Source organism: Taurulus bubalis (assembly GCF_910589615.1).
Source record: "Taurulus bubalis genome assembly, chromosome: 18".
Taxonomy (NCBI): domain Eukaryota; kingdom Metazoa; phylum Chordata; class Actinopteri; order Perciformes; family Cottidae; genus Taurulus; species Taurulus bubalis.
The window spans coordinates 5,165,624-5,190,926 of record NC_136606.1 but is presented as its reverse complement, the minus strand read 5'-3'; the positions used below and the strand labels follow the sequence as shown (position 1 = coordinate 5,190,926).

The following is a 25,303-nucleotide window of genomic DNA, read 5'->3' as shown; positions in this document are numbered from 1 at the left end:
TGGCCCCTTTAATTTCCTGCCCTGTTTCTTTCTTTTAGCTTGACCTCCAGTGTTTTTCCCCTCAGATGGAACAAACATGGATTTCTTTCCTCCCCTGCTGCGCTTGTTATTTCCCCCCCACACACACACACTTCCCCACACACACACTTCCCTCTCTCCGTTTTCCAGCTTCTGATCCAGAAAAGTGTCCCAATCACACGATGCAGGTGGCAAAATAAAAGAAACGCTGAGAGTTGAAGTGAATGCGTCGATGCTGATGAAAGTGGAATGAAACCAAAAAGGGTTTTTCATCATCGAGACACAAAGAAACTCAAAAAGCACCGAACGCACCGATGTTTCCTTTATTTCAACAGTTTCCTGTTTCTTCCCGAAACTAACGAGCCGCCAGACAAACATGTGGCTGACTGATCTGTGTTTCTATGATCTGCAGTACGCCATGGGAAGCAGCGGAGGCTCCAAGTCTTCCTTCACTCCCTTCGTAGATCCGAGGGTGTACGGGACGTCCCCAACTGATGACGATGACAACATCTCGGCCTCAGGTAGGTTTTTTACTCACACCAGTGAACCTGGAACCTCCCAGAAGGGGGACACGTGAATATAGAGGCAATTAACCGAAAGAAAAACAACATTCTGCAGCACAAAATTAGGTTTATTTCTCAGATTTTCTCTATTTAAAGACATGTTTAAAAGTATTATTATTACTTGTATTGTTATTATTATTATTATATATTAAAACATGTTTTATATATTTATTGTTACCAGTATTCTAATTATATTTGTAATGGTATTATTTGTATTATTGTTATTAATATTATTATTATTATATATTTGTATTGTATTTGTATTATTTGTTTATTTTTAATTGCATATTATTTATAATTATTTATATTTTCATATATATTTTTTATTTATATATTGTATTATTATTTCCACAATTATTGTTATTATCATTATTATTATAACGTTATTACTCAACGTCCTGGTATCTCGGGCTATGCTTCCTGAAAGCAGCGGTGGAATAAATATACATAAATATAAATCAATACATCAATATTGTAGTATGCATTTTACTTACTTGTATTTCCATTTTATGTAACTTAATACTCTTGTTCCACCACATTTTAGAAGTAAATAGTACACTTTTTTTAGACCAAGACATTACTTGGTCTAAAAAGTCTGGTGCTCGGAAACACTGCCACTGTTGTCCACAGGGGGCGCCAGAATCAACACAACATGAATGTTCCTCATAGTAACTTGAAATTAAATAGTTTTTATTAATGTCTTAAAAATAAATACAATACAAACCTCATATTTCCACCACATAACATAAAAATGAGGTCACCGCGTAACGATAACGTGTCGCGTTGTGCTGCAGCGCTGTTCACCGACGAGCTGCTGAAGCACGAGCACGAGCAGGAGCAGGCGAGGCTCAACGAGGCCCGGAAGATCTCGGTGGTCAACGTCAACCCGACCAACATCCGGCCGCACAGCGACACGCCGGAGATACGCAAATACAAGAAGCGCTTCAACTCTGAGATCCTGTGTGCGGCTCTCTGGGGTGAGACGACTTCACAGCAGAGGTATTATCAGCGTGTACTTACGAGGACGGTTAAACAAACGTGTGTGTGTGTGTGTGTGTAGGAGTGAATCTGCTGGTGGGGACGGAGAACGGCCTGATGCTGCTGGATCGGAGCGGCCAGGGAAAAGTTTACAACCTCATCAATCGACGGCGCTTCCAGCAGATGGACGTCCTGGAGGGGCTCAACGTGCTGGTCACCATCTCAGGTGGGTCTCAGGTACATCAGGTACTGTGCTTCAGTCAAGGTACTTGTACTTGGGTGTTTTTGCATTGTTTGTAATTGTATGCAACTTTATACTTCTGCATCTCAGGTGTAAATATTGTACTTTTTACTGTATTACATCTCAGATGTAAATATTGTACTTTATACTTTATTACATCTCAGAGGTACATATTGTACTTTTTACTGTACTTCTTTGAGGTACTTGTATCTGAGGGTTTTTGCATTGAATGAAACTTTATACTTCTGCATCTCAGATGTAAATATTGTATTTTTTACTGTACTACATCTCAGAGGTACATGTTGTACTTTTTAGGTAAATAGTAATCCAGGAACATCAGATATAATAGTACAATACTTACTGTATCTGATCAGTCAATACTTTTACTTTTAATAATACTTTGAGGGCAGGACTTTTGCTTGAGTATTTTCACAGTGTACTACTAGTATTTTTTCTTAAGTAAAGGATCTGAATACATACAAAAAGTTCTCTCACTTTGTTCGTGAATTTAATGACGGGGTTGTTTCTATTTTTGACACTTTTCTCTCTGCGTGTCTTTAAAAATAAAACACCCGCTGATCAGATTCTTTGAAGACGTACAATCACAGATCTTTGCAACAATAAGTTTGAAATGTAAATGTAAAACCCGAGAGTATTCAAAGACTTAATGTTGTTATTTTCTTTCTCTCACCAGGGAAGAAGAACAAGCTGCGTGTTTACTACCTGTCCTGGCTGAGGAACAGGATATTACACAACGACCCCGAGGTGGAGAAGAAACAGGGTTGGATCACCGTCGGGGAGCTGGAGGGCTGCGTGCACTACAAAGTCGGTGAGTTAACTCGTTTATGTGCGTTATGGGGACATAAACATGTTCACACACCCGCATCGTGGGGACTCACCTACAATTTGGAGACACCGAGTTGGGGTTTGGGTTAAGGTCGATTTCCTCTTCATATCTTTTGACGCTGTTATTATTACCAAATGTAAAGTCTACATAGCAACAAGCATCTGATTATTTATTTTTTTAACTGTAGTCGAGCATAATTTGACTGTTTTTCTGCTGCTCTGCTCTCCCTCTGCAGTGAAGTACGAGAGAATTAAGTTTTTGGTGATCGCTCTGAAGAACGCCGTGGAGATCTACGCCTGGGCGCCGAAACCTTATCACAAGTTTATGGCCTTCAAGGTGAGACGCGTCGGGATGCACCTGAGGTGTTGAGGAGATGTAAACAACAACAAGATGGAAGCCTGATGTTTATTTATCTTTTATTTATCCCCGACACAGACTCACTGAGATACAGGATTTATTTTACAAAAAAGGGGGCTTAAAAAAAACATGTAAATAAATTAAGTCATCCAACAAATAAACCAGATTAATTTAAATACAAAAATGTAGGAAATATTACACTTGATTTTACAAAATTCCGAAAAGAAGCTAATTTGAATTGTAAATGTATGTTGAAATTATCAAAACTACATGAAGAAAATCTGATTTTTAGGACTCAATAGTAAACAAAGAAAAATGTTTCGTTTTTGCCGTACTTTTACCTACTTTAGTAAGGGAGTACTTTTACCTGTAACAACGTGTCTTTAAACTGTGTTGTTTTTACTTTAAGTAAAGAATTTTAAATAATTAGTTCACTATTGCAAATAGGTTATGATTTGTAAAAGGCGTTGCGCTGACACAATGTTATATAGTTGTATAGCAAATTATTTTCTATAAATTTGAACTTGAACCTTTGTTGACGTTACCTTAAAGTGTTTAATTGATCGCCGTTCTTCCCCCTCAGTCGTTCACTGAACTGCAGCATCGCCCCCAGCTGGTGGACCTGACCGTGGAGGAGGGCCAGAGGTTAAAGGTCATCTACGGCTCCAGTGTTGGCTTCCACGTCATCGACGTGGACTCTGGAAACCCCTACGACATCTACATCCCCTCACATGTTAGTCTCTGTGTGTGTGTGTGTGTGTGTGTGTGTGTGTGTGTGTGTGTCCTGCTATGTGTTTGTTATATCATCAGAACATGTTACTTTTCTATTTACTTTTTAATTCAGTGATTGTAAGATGTAGTGATTGAGAACACATGAATTAATGAACGTGTGACTGAACGAAACAATTGATCGGCTGCCTTAATGGATGAATGAATGAGTTAGTGAATGGATGAGAAAATGATTGACCGTCTGCCTTAATGGGTGAATGACTGGATGATAAAATGATTGTTCAACTGCCTTTATGGGTGAGTGAGTGAGTCAATAAATGCATGAATGAGAGTGAATGAATGAAGCCTGGTCTGGTTCCAGTGAGAGATGGATGGTGGAAGGAGGCGTAACCACAGCAAGCGCCTCACGTTGCTTCATGCAGTCGTGAATCACGCCGTGCTCGTGTGGCGGGAGACTCCATTGTTGCAGCAGTTTCTTCTCTCTCAGGGTGGGGCCGGTGGGGGAGGGGGTGTGTGCGGTGGAGGGAGGGTGTCCAGACCCTCCCTCCACCTCCCACCCACCTGTAGGCTCACGGCAGCTCCTAATCCCCTGCCCAAACCCCCTCCAACTCCCTCCCGTGTGTCGCCCCGGCAGATTCAGGGTCAGGTGACCCCGCACGCCATCGTGGTTCTGCCCAAGACGGACGGCATGGAGATGCTGCTGTGCTACGAGGACGAGGGCGTCTACGTCAACACCTACGGACGCATCACCAAAGACGTGGTGCTGCAGTGGGGCGAGATGCCCACCTCCGTCGGTACGTCAACCAATCAGCTCGCTTCTCCCCCTGACCTCTGACCTCTGTACGCGGTGTCAGCAGATCATCTTTTCACCCTCACTACTATCTACCACACCTCCTCCGATCAAAGCAACACTCCTCTCTCTCCTCCTGCCTTCTGCTTTCAGTTGCACTTCTAAGCGAGAAGCCCAGACTGTAGCCTCACCTGTTTCATTACCTGCTCAAAAGGAGCGCCACAGTTTTTTTTTGGGGAGGTTGAACAGACTGTTCAACTTTATTTGGCGACGTGATGAAAACATACAGCCAAAAGCATCCGTGTGAGAACTGATCGCTCTGTTGCTTCATGCTAACACTTTGTTGAACGAGAACCTGCTTGGGGCTTTTATTTTGGTAAATGAGGCGGTAAGATATTATTATAGTTATTTATAAGATTGTTTTTTCACAGTTAAAAGAATATACAATCGGCCGATATTCATGTTTTAACTTAAGCTTTTTTCTTTTTTTTTTATTGTGACCAAAATATATCAGTAGCCACGCTGTAATGCTATTTATAACAACAAATAAATAAAACAAAGTATTAGACAAAAGGTGCCAGAACAATTCAAGCAACCAGATCTTATGCATTGTACATACATGTTTGCCTTTTCACGTGTCATTTGATGCCACATTGATAGGTTTAAAAGAAAAGCATCACAGTTGTGCTTAAAATAAGTATGCAAACTAAGTATGACGTAAAAAAAGTATTTTGAAGTGCGTAAAACACTTCAAAATAACTCAACGGCACGTTGGACTGTATGAAAACAACACAAGTAAAGGAAAAGTCAAATACAATAGTTCAGGAGTTAAAATATAGAGACAAAATGTAATATGTGATATGTGATATTATATAAAATATAATGTTTATTTATTTATAGACAGCCATTTGAATTATATATATATTATTATATATATATTATATATATATATATATATATATATATATATATATATATATATATATATATATATATATATACAGCAAGTAAAGTGATTACTTTCCAACATTTCTCTTATAACATATACTGTATATCATCACATGGCAAAGGGTGCAAAATCACATAGAAAAAAAAAACTAAAATTAAGTATTCAGCGCAACATACCACATTTATTTATTGTGTGCAAATCAAAACATACATAAAGAGACAGAAAGATATAATAAGATTATTAGTGCCACAGCGGGGAAATTATAAGATGAAAACAGCTGAAGCTGCAGAAACAGATAAACGGGTGCAGTGTGAGCTATAATGCCCCATGAAGGATGGCAAATTAAAAATGTTTATAGCAATAAAAGAGAAAGTGTTGTCATGAAGCACTGCAGAGTGACGATCTATTGGGGAGTTTCTGTCATATGTTCTCATCACTATAACAGGTGAGTTGACCAAATATATACACCCCAAAAACTCAGAGTATCTCTTGAATGTCACGTGTTGAACATCCATCTCCTGCATGAGCTGATCACCACACACAGCATCTTTTTTTAAATACTATATTTTTCTATGTTTGTGTGTGTGTGTGTGTGTGTGTTGTTTGTCTGCTGTCCTCTTGTAATATCCACACGTTCATCCTTGATTGCGTGAGCTCTAAAACAACTTCAAAGGTATTCTTTTTTTGGGGGGGGAGTTTAAAGATAAAAGATACAGTGCATCTAAATGAATGTATTATTTAATGGCGCAGAAAGACGAGACTCGAGCACATCAAGGATGGATCTTGGATCTTATGATCCGAGTCGATCGAAGCCTCTGCGTTGTGTCTTTTCCATCCGCCCTTCGCTCTCTTGATTCTCAGATGTCGGTGTACAATATCCTGATTGATTAAACATGTATGTTTGGCTGTGTCCTGCGTGTGGACATCATCTCCTGTTAACATGTTTGTGTGTGTGTGTAATTAGTTGGGTTTTTTTACTACCAGAGACCAGAGTTTCTCACAGCCAAGCCCGTCCCCACCCCACATTTGCTCTCCTTTGCGTGTTAAAAAGCGCTGATACCCTAACATTTCCTGCTTCTGATGCTTCAGATCAAAAGTGTCCCACTAGTGGACCAATATAAAGGCCCAGCGTCAGTCGATGGCGCTCGCGTAACTCATTTAGATCAAATACTGACCACATCAAATGGAAACCCAGCGAGCAGCCTGTCCACGCCGTCCCGACGCCCAAATCGAAGAGTTCGCGATCGTTCAAATCAGTCAGAAACTGCTGCAATAATCTCCCTGGAGGTGAGGCGGAGGAGGCCTCAGTGTGTGACTGGCTTGGGTGTGAGACTGGTTCTGAGTCTTCTCCTGTCCAATCCCCCCTCTGTGTGTGTGCGTGCGTGTGTGTGTGCGTGTGTTTGTGTGCATGTGTGTGTCCGTGCCCTCTCCTGTCCCTGCAGCCTACATCCACTCCAACCAGATCATGGGTTGGGGAGAGAAGGCCATTGAGATCCGCTCCGTGGAGACGGGACACCTCGACGGAGTTTTCATGCACAAGCGAGCTCAGCGACTGAAGTTCCTGTCGGAGAGGAACGACAAGGTGAGTCTGAGGTGTCATGTGTGTCCCTTTTGAAACTACGTAGCGAAACTACGCATTGAAACTACGTAGCGAAACTACGCATTGAAACTACGTAGCGAAACTACGCATTGAAACTACGTAGCGAAACTACGCATTGAAACTACGTAGTAAAACTACGTAGTGAAACTACGCATTGAAACTACGTAGCGAAACTACGCATTGAAACTACGTAGCGAAACTACGCATTGAAACTACGTAGCGAAACTACGCATTGAAACTACGTAGTAAAACTACGTAGTGAAACTACGTATTGAACCTACGTAGCGAAACTACGCAGCGAAACTACGCATTAAAACTACGTAGCGAAACTACGCATTGAAACTACGCATTGAAACTACGCACTGAAACTACGTATTGAAACTATGTAGCGAAACTACGTAGCAAAACTACGTAGCAAAACTACGTATTGAAACTACGTATTGAAACTACGTATTGAAACTACGTATTGAAACTACGTAGCGAAACTACGTTGCGAAACTACGTATTGAAACTATGTATTGAAACTACGTATTGAAACTACGTAGCGAAACTACGCATTGAAACTACATAGCGAAACTACGTAGCGAAACTACGTAGCGAAACTACGCATTGAAACTATGCTACGAAACTGCGTATTGAAACTACGTAGCGAAACTACGTAGCGAAACTACGTAGCGAAACTACATATTGAAACTACGTAGCAAAACTATGTAGCGAAACTACGCGACGAAACTACGCGACGAAACTACGTGACGAAACAGCAATTTTCTTCTTTGAAGGATTCACCATAAAACCATAAAACTTTTGTTTATTTGAAATATGTTTAATTTAATTTTTTTAGCTGAACGTCTCGCACATGGTTTGACACTGTGGCTTGAACATTTGATCAGTTTTACAATCAATAGATGGATAAATAAACCACATCAGGTGCTTTAACGCCATCCTTTCCTGCAGGTTTTCTTCGCCTCAGTGCGTTCTGGAGGCAGCAGTCAAGTCTTCTTCATGACCCTCAACAGAAGCTCCATGATGAACTGGTAACCTTCCTCCTTCGACCCACAACTTCTTCTTCTTCGCTCTGAACATCTGAACATCGCCCCGACATCAGGAGAAAAGGAGGACTGTGTGTGTATGTCTGTGTGTGTGTGTGTGTGTGTGTGTGTGTGTGTGTGTGTGTGTGCGTGTGCGTGTGCGTGTGTGTGTGTGTGTGTGTGTGTGTATGTTTGTGGAGGAAATCAACGAGATGCTGAACGGACGTTTGAGCCCCCCAACCCCCGTAAAGATACCCTCCAACTGTAGGGGCCGCTGCAGGCCTCATGGATGATGTCACTAACTCCGCCTTCCCTGCGGGCTGTTGGATTGGGCAGATGGTTGTTCTCGAGGGTCTTGATCCAGGATCCTTTGAAAGGACACTGACATCCTGCCGATGGGCCTTTTTGAACCTCCCCATTCGACTGGACAGGCCGCTGTGGAGAAGTTCTCTGTGTAGCACATTAATGAGTTCTTACCGGGTGTTCACACTGCGAGTACCACTCAAATCCTCTTCTACCGCTTTGTGTTATGGTGAGCGAACTGGTTATTAACGTAGCATCAATGCAAGGAGAAAACGCTGGATTAAAATCAGTTGAAAGGATTCTTAAAGGAACCCGTAGTCTTTTAGAGAACTGTTGAAAAAGCCCTTTCTTAAAAAAAGAAAGCGGGTCTTTTTGGAACCCTTATTTCTAACACTAATAGCGTAAAGCCACGGCTGAAAACGTTTACCTCAAGGTCACTTTGCAAAGCTTTGCAATTGAAGTGTCACCGACGTGGCCGAGAGCTGCTTTCAGTTAGAATGGAGAGCTTCAATCGAGCGTTTGACATTCATCATCAGACAATCTGACGAGCCTCAAACCTGAATTGTACAGTTGTCGCGCAGATTTAGACTTTATTGGACTGATTTTGCACCGTAAAAAAAAAAGAGATTTTATTGTTTCATGTTCATGCATTTAAGACATTTACAGAAACAAAACAAAAAAACTAAAGTGGACGCACGTCATTTTCAAGCTTTTCTAAGAAGAATCCAGTGCGATGCCACTGACGAGATGTTGAACTCAGCTTCTAAATATCACGGTCCTTGTTGTTGCCGTCGTCTGAACCACTCGTGACGACTGAATCTCAATCGATGTTTTCTAGTCTAACATATTGTAGCAAAAACCTTTCAGGCTGTCTGAAGCAAAAAAATCCATCTAGAATCCGTTGAAACACAGAACGATTGCAACGGACTCGATGACGGTGTCGCTCACAGTGTGAACACTCACTTCGAGCGCTGCAGCTGAAACACCTTCCTCTTTAGGAGAGAAAAAAAGAAGAAAACCCACATAAAAAGCAGCGAGAGTCACAGGGGAAATCAGACATTTTGTACTCGCCGTTGACGACGTTGCACGCTTGGTTTCAGCCACTTCGTCCTGCTGTGTTTCTGGGAGGTTGAAAGGAAGGTTGTAGATATTGTATTATTGCTGCAACAGCAACACAATAACAAAAAGATCTTCACGGCGTTTCTCGCGAGAAGAACTTGGCGTTCGGTAGTCGCCAAACTTCCGGAGGTTTTCTGCGCTTTGTTTGTTTCTCTCCACTTCTTCCTGTCCCTGCTGTTGTGTGTACGCTGTAAATACTCACCTTGATGTTAAAAAGTAGATGAGGACATTGAAAAGAAGAAAAAATAATAATAACAGTCTTGCTTTTTCTTTCTTTTGTTTCCTCACGCCTCCTTCTGTTTCTCTCAGATGGGAAAGCGTTTTGTTTTTTTGTGACGAGCGAAGACTTGCACAAAGGTTTAGTTGGCACTCCGACTCTTTTTCTCCGTAGTTCATCACTGTTTATTAAGTTGTGCATTTTTTGCATGGTGACATACACGTTTTACCTGTCGTCACTTGTTATGAATTGTACGTTTTTAAGGCAATACACGGACTTGTCTGACTGTAGAAGCTGCACGCTGAGAGTCAAACTTTCTACAGGAGTCCTGAGGAGTTTCTTTTTGTCTTTTAGTTTTTTTTCTCACAACACTGAGCTGTAAAGTGAAAGTTTTTTGAAAGCATGTGGGCTTTTTTTATCTCACGATTAAGTCAAGATTGTACACTAGATGATTACAAGTTTAGCATTAAATGTATATTTTAGTTTTTTTGTTGTTGACGCTCACACCCAGAGCAGCTTATAAAGAGCGAGCGGGACGAGCTCGGCATCACTTTCGGATGGCGTTTTCTATTTTTATTAATCTGTTTTGCTGGGTTGGCGACGGTCTCCGTAAACGCCGACGTTTGTGGGATTGTGATCGGGCTGCGAGAGAGGAAAGCGGTTCACCTTTTACTTGATATTTCTTTTCTTCATTGACCTTAAAGGTGATCGGCCAGCTGAAGCCTTCTACATGTGCAGGGTGTTAGCATTAATCAGCACCCTGTGAATAAAGGTCAGGAGGCAGGGTCAGTGTGAGAGGCCGTAGATTAAAAAAAATAAAAAAAGATATATATATATATATATATACTGTAAGAATTTTCGTTATATCTTACTGATCATTTTAGAGAAAGACAAAAAAAAAACTTATTATAGCTTAGTTGTCTTTCTACACAATAGAGAACATAGCTATGAGAATTTCTAAAAACAAAACAAAAAAACAATGTTTTTATTGTGGTATTATTTGTATTTGTATTTCAATTTTTGTACGTATCAAGACTGTGAACGTATGTACGGCTGCCAGCCTCTGAGTGTATGTGTGTGTGTGTGAACAGGTGTGTGCACAGGTGTGTGACATGCATGTGAGTGTATGTTTTCACCTTGAATCACTGGAATCAGTCAAAAGACGACCTCAATCTGGTGACACACATCTGTGATGTTGGAAACTCTTCAAATAAATGTCCTCTCCTTGTACAGCAACACTTCCTGCTTCACTCGCTTTCTTCTCACTGGATCTGGACGACAACGTTCTGGCACTGTGGATCACTTGCGATCGTTAATAAAAAAAAAAGTGATCAATACTGTGCAGGAACAACACATGTATTGCACACTGTGGTGCATAGGATAAAACGATGTAATACAAAAAATGATATTGAATTCGTAGAAACAAAAATCCCACACACTTATACTCACTTCATTAAGAAGTACAACAGTCTGATTCACTTATACGGAAAAGATCAATATGGCTGAAAAAGTAACACCAAACCAAAGCAGTGCAAGTGCTGCAAGTATCTGCTATTGTTCATTTATGATGTCAATTATACATAATTCAGATCACCTTTCTGTTGCTTGTAAAAGCTATATATTATATATTTATATAAATGATAGTGTAGTCCTCCAGAGACCAGGGTACAAAACTAACTTTTACTATTATGACTTGTTTTTGCTCTAGAATAGAATAGGGAGTTTTATATAAGTAAGTAAACGTTTTGCTCAGTAGTAAAGTGCGGGTGGCTCTTAAAAGAGCCGGTTTTGGACGTTCCACGGTGTTTGGCCATGGGACTGGTCCTTCAGCAGAGATGAGGATGTGAAGGCCTCCCTCACCCTGATGGCCTCAGTCTCCTGGCAGCAGTTCTTCCCAGATCTGGCAGTGGCTCCACCTCTCCAACCGGGATGCTCACTGCAGTGGTTTGGGTTGTCCTCCGCAGGACGTTATGCAGAACACATGGAGTACATAACACAGTATCACGCTGTGATTAATAATAATAATAACAATAATAATAATAATAATAATGAACCGTTTGGAAAGTATAAACTCCTGTCGCCACAAACATTTTACTGGCACTACACCATCTCAGTTTCAATATTCTCATGGATTCATTATGAGCTACTTGAAGTCTCTGTAGGCTTGCTCTTTTGTAATTAGACCACAAGTGTGCACAATCTGCTCTAAACAGAGACATATTCACTCCATCTTTACACAGACTAAACGTGCATGAGGGAATGTTTGCTTGCGAATAAATCCTAAGACATTGACTATAGATGTCTTCAACATCGCTCATCTGTTCTGTAATAAAATGTCCAAGATATTTCACCATATCACAGACACCGAGGTTGTTATCAGACAATTTGAAGTCATGGTATTTTAGACTTTTATCCTCTTTGGTTCTACAGATCAAGATAGCACTCTTACTGGCATTGTATTTGATATCATGTCCCACACCATAGACGGTAAGTAGTAACTAGTGAGTTACTACCCAGTATTACAGGCTTTCAATTGCCTGGACAGACCATAAATATAGAGATTAAAAAGAACTGGGGACAAAATCCTTGAGTAAAAGAGTATTTCTTCCACAACTGCTTATTTTGTGTGTATATTTTGCTGCGTGGGATAGGTACTTTTACTCAGGAGTAATCTGAATAGTTGGATCAAATGTATATTGTAACAGTTTATGTTTAATAAAGTATTTCTACACTGTGATATTGCTACGTTTCTAATATATATATTTCTGGTGGGACAAGGGGCTCCCAACTCTTCTTGGGGAATCCGAGAGACGCGTCTCTCCTCTCGTGGAAAACCTGCGGACGCCCCCGGTATCCGAGGGCCGCCGCCGACCTGGTTGCCATGTTTGATTACCTCAGACCTGGCAACCCTTTCTGCCCGGCCGCCACCGGAAAACATAAACGCCACCCCTCCCATCTCCCTTCTACGGGTGCTGCAGTAAAGTTGGCCGCGCGTGCGCACACTCGGGCCTCTTTTTTTCTTGGAAGGTAAGTGTGGCATGGCGCGTGTTTCTGCCTTTAGGGGGATAAACGGGGCACCTAACGGATTTTTAAGTGTACCGATAACGGTTTCGGAGGTACTACAGTGCGCGCGCGGCGTTCCGAGCCGCAACGGGAGCCGTTATTTCAATGTCTCGGTGGTTAGAGGCGGTCGCAGGGCAAAGGGTGTGGGTGCCCATGTTGGGTATAATCAAAGGGACAAGAGGCCTTCGGAATAACGCTTGTCATTCTCCCCGCTAATGTCTACAATATGTTTTCTTCAAAATGGGAAGCAAACGGTGTATACGTCATCCGACCGTTTGAAATGTCGGCAGTTTAAAACACAAAGGGCCTCGCGAGCAGGAACCGCCGTCGACCGAGCGTAAAAAAAAAAAACATAACGGTTTTTTGTGTGTGCGGCAGCGCCCGGTAGCCGATTTATAAACCCCACAGCGGTGTCAGTCTGTCCTAACGAGGCTCTTTAATCTAATAAAGATATTTTAAATCGAAAAATATATGTGTGTGTTTGTATATATGTATTTACGTGACGTTATTGTTCAGCTGTCGCTGCTGCACTTGTAGACTCCAGGCCAGCTAACTCGCTCGCGCTAGCTGTCGTATTAATAAAAACAAATACTTAAAGGAACCCTTTTAACCCCTCAAAGAGCAAATATTTGTGTTTATCTTTAATGCATTTTAGGCTTTTTGTGTTCAGTAATTAGCTCATGCTGTTTTTGTTTAGTTGTGAAGTTAAGTTGAATGTTTGCCAACATAAAAAATACAAAAATAGTGGTCTGCTTGAAAGTAGCCTCATGTTGAGTCGGGGGTCAAGTTGTCCGTGTTCCCAAGTGTTCCCTGTTACACTTAATTGTTTAGACTTTATGTTGTATTCTACAGATCATGAGGGTGCTACTTTTTCCGAGATCTCGCGATAAGCTAGTCCACAGTTTGGGGGCCTGAGAAGGCTGCACTGGCCCAGAGAAAGAGGGGCATTAAACTGGCATTTAACCCACAACAACTGGGGAAAATTGAGACCGTAAATATATATTTTTGTTTGTAGAAATCATTGTTTTTTTGGGGGGCGGGACAAGTCTTAGTTGTGTGTTTATTCATGTAAAGACCTGATTGGTGAATGACAGAATGTGAGGATCTGATATCTAGAGCCAGCTGTGTTTTGATTACATCAGCTATTCTGTAAACATCAAAACTTTTAACACTTTGAATGCCGGCCAGATTTTTTATTTTTTTTGATTGTCAACGACTTTTGATGGGACATTTAAATCTGTCTCTTAATCCCAAATCTATTGCTTTCTACTGTAGAAGTACATCTACAAACCACCATCAGGAGATTTAATTTACATCCCATGCATCAACCTCAGGGTTATTCTGCACAACATTCCTATCGGTTCAGAGTCCAGCTCATTGCATATTTGTGTGTTCCATACTGAGATCTGTAAATATCTCTTGCAGCACTGCTGACCCATCGCACCATGTCAGATCCCGATCTTGACTTCACGGTTGGCGAGTCTGGCGCCTCCGCCACCTACCCCATGCAGTGCTCTGCTCTGCGTAAGAACGGGTACGTGGTGCTGAAGGGACACCCCTGCAAAATTGTGGAGATGTCCACCTCCAAGACCGGCAAGCACGGTCATGCCAAGGTAAAAACAACAACAATTTAAAATTCAAGCGGTTTGTTGTCGCTTGTTTGTTGTTATGAAAGAACAATCTTGGGGAAATGCTTTCACTGGGAGGCCTTGCAAAAGAAGACAACAAATAAATGGAAAATATAGATGCATATATGATATGAAGCAGTCCTGTCAAAATGAGAGCAGCTGTTAAGTGGCAGTGCAAAGTTTTAAATGGAGTTTGGTAATACAAACTCAACCGGTGTCCAAGATGGCCAAGACCTGAGGCTCGGCTTGGGCTTTGGGCTTCTCGGATTTCAACCTAGTCTGATTCAAGCTGCCTGTGTGGTTCCTGCTTAAAGTTTCTCTGGGGAACTTTTTAACTGGTCCTGAATCCGTCTCAGTGTAGTCCTGATCCTCTATATATGTTTCTATGGAGTTATTCTTAAAGCTGCTCATCGGAACCATCAGGATCGGATTCTGGTGAAACCAGATGACATCATGCAGGTTCACCAGAACCTCCTTCAGCTCAGACTCCAGCAGAGACAGTCCAACGTGGACTAGACTCAGATCCAGCAGTGGACCACCAACACAAACTGACTGAAAAGTCCTTGTTGGAGCATTCGTTGGTCTCCTTATCTTTTTTCTATCAACACTGCGGTTCTCCCACATGTACTTTGCCCTCCTGTTGGGCTCGGCATAAATGGACACATTTAGATTATGGCTATACATTTTCAAAGTTGCCGTCACTTGACACCTGCTTCCTAAACCGGGAGAGGAAACATTTGCATTGGTTTCTTCATGGTTCGTGACCTGTCCGCAGATGGAAAATATCCTTGTTTGTTTACGTCACTTCCTGTTAAATCAAACGATATATAATGAATGTATTTATGATCCGCTTTAAAGAGAGAGAAGAAACTTTATTTGTCATATTACATACGTTTTACACACATACATGAAATTTGGTCTCTGCATTTAACCCATCCATAGCAATATAGGAGCAGTGGGCTGCTGAAAAGCACCCGGGAAGCAGCTAGGGGTTCAGTGTCTTGCTCAAGGACACTTCGGCATGCAAACTACCAGGGATCGAACCGACTACCTTGCGGTTTCAGGACGACCACGCATCCCCATGAGCTAGAAGTTTTGCATCCTAGTTTTGCCTGTGGTTTGTTGTGTGCTGCGTTCATAAACCTCATATTCTGTACAGATTAACGCCCCCGACTTGACATCACTTTGTAATAAACAACATTATCTTTTTAAGGTTAACATGGTTGGTATTGACATCTTCACCAACAAGAAGCATGAAGATATGTGCCCCTCCACCCACAACATGGATGTTCCCTCCATCAAGAGGCTGGATTACCAGGTACACCGGCCGGCCAAACAACCCTCGATCTCTTATCGCACAAGTAGTTGACCAAAGAATGCATGACTTCGGAAGGACGTGACCGCAGCCTTCTGGGCTGGCTTTTCTTTGCTGGCTTTTCTTTGCTGAGCATTGATTTCAGGAGCTGCTGGATACTTGGATAATGTAAATCGTGCAGAAATGTGCCATTTAATCTGATTATAGGGTACTTTTTTCTTGTCAATATTTTTGATTCATCTTTATTTTTCTTAAATGTAATATGCTCTGCTATTTTATTGTATTGTATATATTGAGTATTTTACATATATGTATGTCTCCTATGTAACTTTGCTTGCTGCTGCTACAAACAAATGCCCCCTTGGGGATAAATAAAGTATATATCCATCTATCTATCTATCTATCTTAAATGTTAATTGTTAGTATTTTCTACTCAAACTCTGAGCAGCATCTTCCCATATGAACAATAAAGCCCAATACATATATCTAAACGGCACTTATTGCTGATAAAAAATAAATGAGTTGATGTCGTGTATAAAATGCACGGATTAGTCATTTTATTTGACTATTTGACATTTTAGCAAAAAGATATATTGGTCAGTGCTGCTCTTTCTTTAGCGCCATAGAGGTTGGAATAACAGCAATGTTTTCCGATGTGTCCTCGCCTCCCCAGCTGGTTAACATCAATGAGGGCTTCATGTGCCTGATGAGCGACACCGGCGACATCAGAGAGGACCTGCGTGTCCCCGACAGCGAAATCGGCAGGGAAATCGAGTCAAAGTTTGAAGCTGGTGACGAATTCATGGTGAGTTATTTTTAAAACGACACGTGTCACAAGATACCTCAAGGGTGTATTCACGGAAAAATGTGAATAATGATGCGGCAAATTCTTGATTTTGCTTTCCACTTATAGCCGAAAGTTGTCCCTCGGGAGGGAGGGGGGGTTAAAATGCTAGGCGTGCGAGCTGCGTGTAAAGTTTCAGATGATTGACTCGAACACGTTGTGTGTGTGCGCGCAATCTCCGCAGGTCACCATCATCGCTGCCATGGGTGAGGAATGTGCTGTCGCTACCAAGGTCTTGGCCAGCAAATAAGGAGACGGACTTGGCTTCCCAGGCAACAAGCTCCACCCACAACCAGTCTCTTGCATTCTCATTGGTTCTGTCACCAAAGCGTCGGCCTTCACAGACAACCTCAATCATTCTGTTGTGATTTCGCTCATAATTTTTATTCTCCCTTATCCCTGTCCCTTTTTTATTTCTCTTTTCCATTTGCTGTTTGGGGGAAAGTTCCACCGCAGCTCGCTGCGTGGTCCTCTGCTCTGATCATCGAGGTTTTGTTTGGCAACAATCTACTTTATGTAGAAAAACGACTTAAAAAAATAACGATCAGTTGCTCATTTCTGCTTATTTTTTGCCACTCAAATTCCTGAATGTTTTAATAACAATGGGATTCAGCTTTTGTATGATTCTTTTTTTTTAAATATATATATTCTTGAATATAGCGGGTCTAAAGCCTTTTAGAGGGAACGGGAGGGAAGGGGAGGGGGTGCAGTTTTTGAGTTGTTAAAGCAGTAGGAGGGCGGGTGGTCCCTGTAGATTTAAAGTTCTGGTTTAGGCCGTCCCTCTAGCAGCCGTACCGCTTTCCAGCATGGCCGCCGCGCCGTCCCCGTGTGAATCGAGGCTCGACGAGCCTCGTTTTCTTTCCTCCTAACTGCTGGGAATGGTGGTGGCAAGCACTTATGAGCACTTGAGGTCCGCCCCAGCATGTCAAAGCTCTAAAACCAAGAAAAGAGAAGTGTTTTTTTCCTTTTGTTTTTCCCTTCCCCTCCCTTTAAGACAAATGAAAACAAACTACAGTGATTTTTACCCCTCGTGATGCCAGTCTCTTGTCTGTGTAGACCTCGGAGGGGTGTGTGTGTGTGTGTGTGTGTGCACGCACTCGCACCTCTTGTCCACCGGGGCGGTCAAGGGCTCACCCTGCTGCCCCCTGGACATCCCACCCTCCTCCTCTCCCCAAATACAAAAGGAGTGTTATACTTTGTTTTGAGAGGCATGAGTGTGTTGAGGTGTGAGCCTCCGAAATGTGGGAGGCGGTTTGCAGTGAGTCGTGTTTCTTTTTTTCCTTTTTTTTTTTTTGAGGGACTCGATCGGGTTGGGGAGGGTGGTAGAGTTGCAAACTTTTTGTTCACTCGAGGCCTTTGACACCTGACTGGAGATGGCCAAAAAAAATAAAAAAAACCATGAAACAAATGGACAAAAACTGCAAACTACGTCTGGTTTTCTGTCTCTAATATCCACTGTAATTGTTAACGGTTCAGTCAAAGTGAAACACGACTTATTTTTTTAAATATAGCTAAATTGTACATTTTGTTTGTGCTGAAAGCTGCTGGAAGGTGAATCGTACTGTCATGTCTGGATGTATTTTAGGTGGGGAGGAAATGTATAATCTGTAAAAGCAGAAGCACTTTTGATCATGAAATGCACAAGTTTTAAAGGGCTCCTGCAAGTTTTACTCTTCTACCATTTTATGTACTTCAATTGTGTTCAAGAAAATACTGACGAATACTCCTGCTTCAGAAGTTCAGATCAACCTTTACTCCAATATGGAGAGTTAAAAGTAAACCTCAGGTGTTGTGGGTCACATGACTTGTTTCCATTCCCTGCAAAATGACAAGACACCTGTTGAATAAACATGGCCACCTAATGGGACTCTTGAACAAACAAAAACACCTGAACTTGAGTATTTGTTTTTGCGCTGCAGATCCAAACTGACTCCAAAGACTTGCAAAACGAAATGTAGGGAACCTACGGTGACTCAGAACCGAGGAGAACATGAGAAGACCAGTGATTCAGACAGACTCCGACACACCCTGCCTGCATGGTGGAAAAAGAATGATGCAATATGGTTTCTCTAACTCATCAGGGGGGGGAGGCATTTTGTGTGTGCATTTGAATGCAGCTGAATGAACAGGGCTGTTCTGAGGCCGAGAGCAAGGTGTGTGTGTGTGTGTGTGTGTGTACAAGCTGTGAATGATTGACCAGGCTCAGCAGGTTTATTATCATGCTCCGTTTTGGTCTGTGAGTGACCTTTGGGCCTGCATCATCCTACACTTGACAGCCGCTGAAACCAAGAGGCAAAACTTCCACTATAAATCACTTGTTTTCAGACAAAACTTGATTTAATTTCAACAAACTGTCGTTATTGTTGGTAAAAAATGAAGCTAAAAGAAAAGGTTGATAGTAACTATGAGTTCGGCGATGCCATCGGTCACTTTGGAACTCGATAATTGGGCTATTTTTCCGGATTCTTGTGTTGTTGTTGTGCCTCTCTGCAGCGATACTGGGGTTACCATATATGGCAAGGGCGTTCCACACGCCGCCGTCTGCTGCGTCACTGCTACGTCACGTCCGGATCTCCCTTTCACGTCCGCTCTCTTAACATGGCGCCGGTAAGTCCTTCTAGCTCCTCTGGAATCTGCGGATTTGAGTGTTTATTCCGTCCCCTTTTCGACACTTTTTTCACGTCATTTCAAGTAAAACAACTACATAAAGCTTTAGGAGCGTGACTGTGTGTTAAACATCGGTTTTCTGTGGCAGGCAACCGAGAAGCTAGCAGAGTTAGCATTAGCTCGTAGTAGTCGTTTTCTGACACGCGCTCCATTCATTCCCCCGTAATAGTAAGCCAATCTCCATAGAATAAATTATGTTTTATTTATAATCGGTGGTTTTCCAACTCTTGGTTGGCAACCTTATCAGCCTACGTGTACTTTAGGTCCCACTGGTCAGTTCGGCATAACTCTTATATTGACTTTCATTCTCAGCATTTTGAATTAAATAATTTACACTGATGTATATGTTATATGGGTTTGATGCACTTATTTGCAAATATATTCATCATTACTTATGTACATATATTGTAGTATATATTGTTGCTTATATAAATAATGTACATTTAGCATAAGCATTATAAATTATAAATGCTTATTAATAAAGTGTTTTTTTCGCTTGTCTTCTATTGTAATTTTTAATGAATCTATGGCTCGAGAGTTTCCTTTGCGTTTAATAAAGTTCTACTTAATCTAATTGTATCTTTATCTAAACTGTCTACATGTTTTCCAAGCCAGCATATATAAATGGGCTTTTTATGAAGACAAAACTAGTCGACAAAAGAGACTCGGAATACTGAATAAGGCAATTCAAGAAAGATAAGTAAATTATTAGATTACAGTTCTGAACCTGTTGCTTTTTTCCCCCTCCCTCACAGCTCAAACAGAAAAGACCAACTGTCACCAGGAAGTCCAAAAAGGGAGCTGCATGGAAGTTCACCTTGGACCTGACCCACCCTGTGGAGGATGGGATCCTGGACTCTGCAAACTTTGTAAGTAGTCCTCCACTTATTAAAAAACATTTATTTATTAGTGGCGCTCGTTGGGAATGGGGGAAAACCTAGCAGAACAGCTCTCAGATTATTTTAACACCTTGTTGTTTCCAGAATTGAGCGTGTGAAACGTTGCAAGCTGCTAACCCCGTGTCTGGACTAGGGCCTCCTTCCCTAGCTCCGAATATACTAGGGTTCTCTTCCCTAGTGCGTCACTGTGTTCTATCCCACAGGAAACCTTCCTCAAAGAGAGGATCAAGGTCAACGGGAAGACGGGGAATCTGGGCAACATCGTCCAGGTCGGCCGCATGAAGAACAAGATCAACGTGACGTCTGAGAAGCAGTTCTCCAAAAGGTGAGAGGAGAAAGTTTTACATTGAAACCACAGCAAACGATGTAGGAAATACAAATTCTGACACTAAACGATGACCCCCGCTTCGCCTCGCCAGGTATCTGAAGTACCTAACGAAGAAGTACCTGAAGAAGAACAACCTTCGTGACTGGCTGAGAGTCGTGGCGTCCGACAAGGAGACGTACGAGCTGCGGTACTTCCAGATCAGTCAGGACGACGATGAAGAGTCGGAGGCAGACGAGTAAAACGTCTGAAGAATAAATGTGCTGGGAAAACCAAACTTTTCTGCCTTGTGTGTTTTTTTTTTCTTGTGCTGTTCTCACAAAGTGGAACTTTCCACTCCTCAGTGAGTGATGGGTGTGTTGACAAGTTTGCAGTACTTGTGTTTCTGCAGGTAAATGGACACCTGTCACATAATGCAGAGCAAATTATCCCAATTTGAGGACTACAAATATTAAGTGACGATCAAAATAGTCGTAAGAACAGGACAAGAGAGTAAACATACATTTTCACATGAAATGACCCTTTTATGCAATGCAGCAACCGTATGCTTAAAAAAAGAATAGTCTAAATTAAGCACTACAATTAGCAATTATCATGTTTGTGATTAGTTAACCCGGCGTTATTTACACGGCAATACATCTTACTTTCATCAAGGTTACAGATAACTTGTATTAAAGAGGCGTTATTCATGCACAATGTGTTCCTATTATTCTGTCCACCCTGTTCCAATTTGTATAAAGTTTAAATAGCTGCAGTATTAAAATGGCTTTACTGGCCTTTATCATTTGTTTTGGACTTAAAAGTCAGTCTTGATTTAGGATTTTTGTGACGGATGTTTTTCTTTAAAATATATATATATATATATATATATATATATATATATATATATATATATATATATATATATATATATATATCAAATTGAGCCGTTTCTCAATTTGTGCATTTCTCAATTTCCTTGATCTGTATTGGATTATTCTAACAGGTGTTCCTATTATTTTGTCCACTCTATTTATATGAAAGTTCAGGCCTCCTGCAGGTGGTTGTGTCGCAGCACACTGAACACTAGGTGGTGCTACGGATACTTAGTGTAGTTATTACTTTCATACCCAGAAACCAAAGGGAATACAGACCCAGTTGAGACCTTTTTTTTTTTTAAGCTAAAAGTTTAAAAGCGGACTTTGAATTTGGACTAAACGCTGACTTTTAGTCAAAACTATATTATGAGCCAAAAACACTGGATCTTTATATTTTTCTTAATACCGTCCTGCCTTAACGATCCCAAACTGAGATGACCCTGAGACCCTCATCCAGGTTATTCTTCACACTGGTGTGAAAAAAATTGACGTGTTAAATCAACACATAAGCTCCTTAAAAACATGTTTGTGTTCGCAGCGTTCGAGATGTTCTCTTGACACTAAATGTTTTATCTCATTAGGTGTTCATATTTAATTTCCCAATAGATTAACAGATAAATATTTATCTTTTGTTCTCTTGACTGAAACCTCTGGCTTGTTTCATATTTTCATAAAGACACTAAAAAACATCCAAAGAGTCTGTTTTCTTCAGACTGGCATGAGACAGTCCATCTCTCCTGTGTGTTGCTTCAGGCTGCCAACGCGAACCTTTACTCCCTTAAACAGAAAAGGGTGTTTTACTGTGCGAGTGTGTGTGTGTGTGTGTGTGTGTGTGTGTGTGTGTGTGTGTGTGTGTGGATTCAGTCCCGTTCGCTCATCTGTTGTGTATAAAGCCTCAGGAATGTCTTCACCTTCGCCGGCAGCGGCTAGTGGCGTCTCAGCTCTTTATGCAAAGAGTCAGTTTTATAAATCGCTCTGAAGAGACACTCAACTGTGTACAGTTAGAGCCACGCGTTTAAAAAGCAAACAGATCAAAGCATTAAATAAAAGGAAAAGATAAAAATCACAAAACCACAAACCACACTTTTATAACAGAAAGTCTATGTAGAAACTATATGTAGAAAGTCAGTAAGTCTATGTAGAAACTATATGTAGACTATAAAGTGCATGTATTGAGAGATACTAAATAACTATAAAGAGATGCAAGATGATCAGAAAGAAATGCAAAATGACTATAAAGAGATGCAAAATTACCAGAAAGAGATGCAAAATGACTATAAAGAGATGCAAAATGACCAGAAAGAGATGCAAAATGATCAGAAGGAGATGCAAAATGACAAAGAAATACAAAATGGCAATAAAGTGATGCAAAATGACAATAAAGAGATGCAAATTTACCAGAATGAGCCACTCAATAATTAAAGAGATGCAAAATAAACAAAACGTCTGTGTACAAAATCACTTGAGATGCAAGACAAATAAAGTAAGACACAAAATGACTACAAAGAGACACAAAATGACACATTAACTACAAAGAGATACAGAAAAAATACAAACTTTGTCAAGGAAGAGGACATATCTCGAGATGAGGCCAACACATTTATAAACAGAAAGTCTGCATAGAAAATGAATACTGAGATGCTAAATGACCAAAAGGAGGCACACAGTGAATATAGAAAGAGGTGCAAAATGTGCTGAGAGCCTGAACTGGTCCAAGTGCTGCAAACTGGATCTGATGAGCAGCTCAAACAAGCATCTTCAGTCTCATGGAGCAGCTCACAATTTGGATCAACTGTTTTCCCCAAAACGGTCCTGTGAGTCAGTTTGTGTGGACAGAAGCTGAGTGTCTTGTTTCTCCTGTTTTAGACCATCGTGTTATCTGACTCTGAGCATCATATTACACCAGCAGATAACACAAACCATTCAGTATGTACACACAAGTTACACACAAGTTAATAACAGCAAGTGTATGTACAGAATGACTTGAGACGCAAGACAAACAAAGTAAGACAGAAAATAACTACAGTGAGACACAAAAACACCAAACAGAGACACAAAATGACTACAAAGAAATCAAACCGACAACAAAGGGACACAAATCTAACAAGATAAAACACATAAGAGACACAAAATGACTACAAAGAGATGCAAAACATCTACAAATAGTTCCAAAACAACCCCAAAACATGTCTCTTTGAATCTGTGGCTCTTGTTCTTATGTTGAAAGGGTGGAGGGGGGTCTACATGTCCAAAATCACTTTACATTACACACCTGGTACCCAAACACACACACACATCCCTGTACTTCTGTCTTTGTGAGGACCCTTGTAAACATAAGGCCTTCCCTTTGCCCCTTACTATCACAACTGAACCTAATTCTAACCCAAACCCTGAATCAGGCTTTTAGAGAAGAAAGGATTGGACAAGATGTCCATCTCTTTCCCAAAAAATGCCCCCCTCACCCGCCCTCCCACTATATTGATTCTTACGGTCCTCGCTATGTCGCACATACAAGAACTGAGACACACACACACACCTGGTCCTTTTCTCAGCTCGGCATACATAGAGTAAAGAAACGTCACCTATGGCAGCTGCAGCACGAAGTTAACTCACACACCTTCACAGCGGCTATTCTATCCTCCCTCCTATGAATTAATTATGACCCCCATACATACACGCACACAACCGCACACACACACACACACACACACACTCACACACACTCAGGTCTCATGTGTTGAATAATGTATCCATCTGATCACGTGGTGTCCGGTCTGAAGGATTAACGCTGTCGTCTCCTCACCATTTCCCGCCGGTCTGCAGAGGACGTGGACTGAACCAACACTTCTTTAGGAGTACACGCAGCAGGTGAGTGTTACCTGTGTTACACCTGCTCAGGTGTGCGTCTTTAACCTGCATGTTGGGTGTTTTTTTTCTACCTGTAATCTTCAATGCCGTTGATGTCGATCGCGGGTCGATTCCCGTTCAGGTTTTGGTGAAAGTGCAAAGCGGTATTTTCAGATTTGTGGAAGTTCAGTTTTATTTTCCTCAGTCGTAGCTTTCCGTTGTGAAAGTAGATCCTTGGTCCTCATTAAAGTTTCAGAGAGGGAGTCTCGCTCCAGTGAGCGATGAGAGCAGCTGATGGTATCCCATCATCACCGACTGGCTCTCATCCTCAGGTGTGCTTGCCTCATATTGGCCTTTTATGTTTGCACTGTTTATTTATTTAAGAATGAATCAATAAACTGGAATATATTAAAGAATTGGTCCACCCAAATTATAAAAAACATATTTTTTATCTTACTTTTTGTTGTGTCAAGACACCAGGTTAAAAAAACAATTAAATGGAGGTGAATAGTTTGCGGCCAAAGCATTGAATTGAAATGGAAATTGAACTGCGTTTTGTCTAAAAATACCAAACAAAATGTAGTATTTCTCCACCAAAATAATATTTTCACATGATAAAATAAGGAGACAAATTCTACACTAAAATAATTGTATAGTAAATATATATTTCTTTTTACATTTGAATTATTTACAATATTATAATAATTTAATTCCAATTAGAATGTCTGTATATTCTCTTTGAAAGGGTCTACATGCATTCATATTATATTATGTATAATCATTATATCAGTAGCATAAAATGTTTTTGGAATCATTGTTTTTTTGCAATTATTTATGGGACAAAATATTTGTATCTGGACAGGCCTAATCACAACAAACTATTTCATCTCCATTACCTCCATTACTTCTTTGTTGGTTATTTTTGGTAGAAAAGTTCCATAATGCATTTACTCAAGAGTTGTACATCACTACGTTCAAAAGGAAAATATCGTAGTTTTTGTCCATTACATTTGCTGTAACAACTAAAGTTACTGCTGGTACTTCTGTATTTTTAAGTCTTTACTTTTTTCAAGGTTTCATTGATAATTTGACTAAATCAAATAATCTGAACTCTTCTTC

General features: G+C 40.9%; 3 protein-coding genes across 7 annotated transcripts in view; all 3 read left to right on the top strand.

Annotated features, from left to right (window-relative positions):
• Positions 1–10,975, top strand: part of LOC306750656 (TRAF2 and NCK-interacting protein kinase-like) — a 44,641-nt gene extending 33,666 nt beyond the window's left edge. For all 3 annotated transcript variants that reach the window (XM_079234120.1, XM_079234121.1, XM_079234119.1), the window contains 9 exons: positions 431–539; positions 1,376–1,558; positions 1,642–1,785; positions 2,495–2,629; positions 2,883–2,983; positions 3,588–3,737; positions 4,368–4,527; positions 6,915–7,054; positions 8,027–10,975. In XM_079234120.1, the coding sequence (XP_079090246.1) occupies positions 431–539; positions 1,376–1,558; positions 1,642–1,785; positions 2,495–2,629; positions 2,883–2,983; positions 3,588–3,737; positions 4,368–4,527; positions 6,915–7,054; positions 8,027–8,110 (1,206 nt within the window). In that variant the 3' untranslated portion in view covers positions 8,111–10,975. The remainder of the gene's footprint in view (positions 1–430; positions 540–1,375; positions 1,559–1,641; positions 1,786–2,494; positions 2,630–2,882; positions 2,984–3,587; positions 3,738–4,367; positions 4,528–6,914; positions 7,055–8,026) is intronic.
• Positions 10,976–12,756: 1,781 nt separating this feature from the next.
• On the top strand, positions 12,757–18,014 carry eif5a (eukaryotic translation initiation factor 5A). 2 transcript variants are annotated; one of them, XM_079234658.1, is made up of 5 exons: positions 12,757–12,766; positions 14,228–14,415; positions 15,644–15,748; positions 16,419–16,550; positions 16,774–18,014. In XM_079234658.1, the coding sequence occupies exons 2-5, from the start codon at positions 14,248–14,250 to the stop codon at positions 16,837–16,839; spliced, it is 471 nt and encodes a 156-aa protein (XP_079090784.1). In that variant the 5' UTR covers positions 12,757–12,766; positions 14,228–14,247; the 3' UTR covers positions 16,840–18,014. The 2 variants fall into 2 exon arrangements, with proteins under 2 accessions (XP_079090784.1, XP_079090785.1); XM_079234659.1 differs by lacking the exon at positions 12,757–12,766 and adding an exon at positions 13,379–13,793.
• A 1,145-nt stretch (positions 18,015–19,159) lies between these two features.
• rpl22l1 (ribosomal protein L22-like 1) lies at positions 19,160–20,751 on the top strand. Of its 2 annotated transcripts, none has more exons than XM_079234061.1 (4): positions 19,160–19,196; positions 20,012–20,125; positions 20,359–20,480; positions 20,575–20,751. In XM_079234061.1, the coding sequence occupies exons 1-4, from the start codon at positions 19,188–19,190 to the stop codon at positions 20,720–20,722; spliced, it is 393 nt and encodes a 130-aa protein (XP_079090187.1). In that variant the 5' UTR covers positions 19,160–19,187; the 3' UTR covers positions 20,723–20,751. The 2 variants fall into 2 exon arrangements, with proteins under 2 accessions (XP_079090187.1, XP_079090188.1); XM_079234062.1 differs by having other exon boundaries at positions 19,172–19,196; positions 20,289–20,480.
• The last annotated feature ends 4,552 nt before the right edge of the window (positions 20,752–25,303 follow it).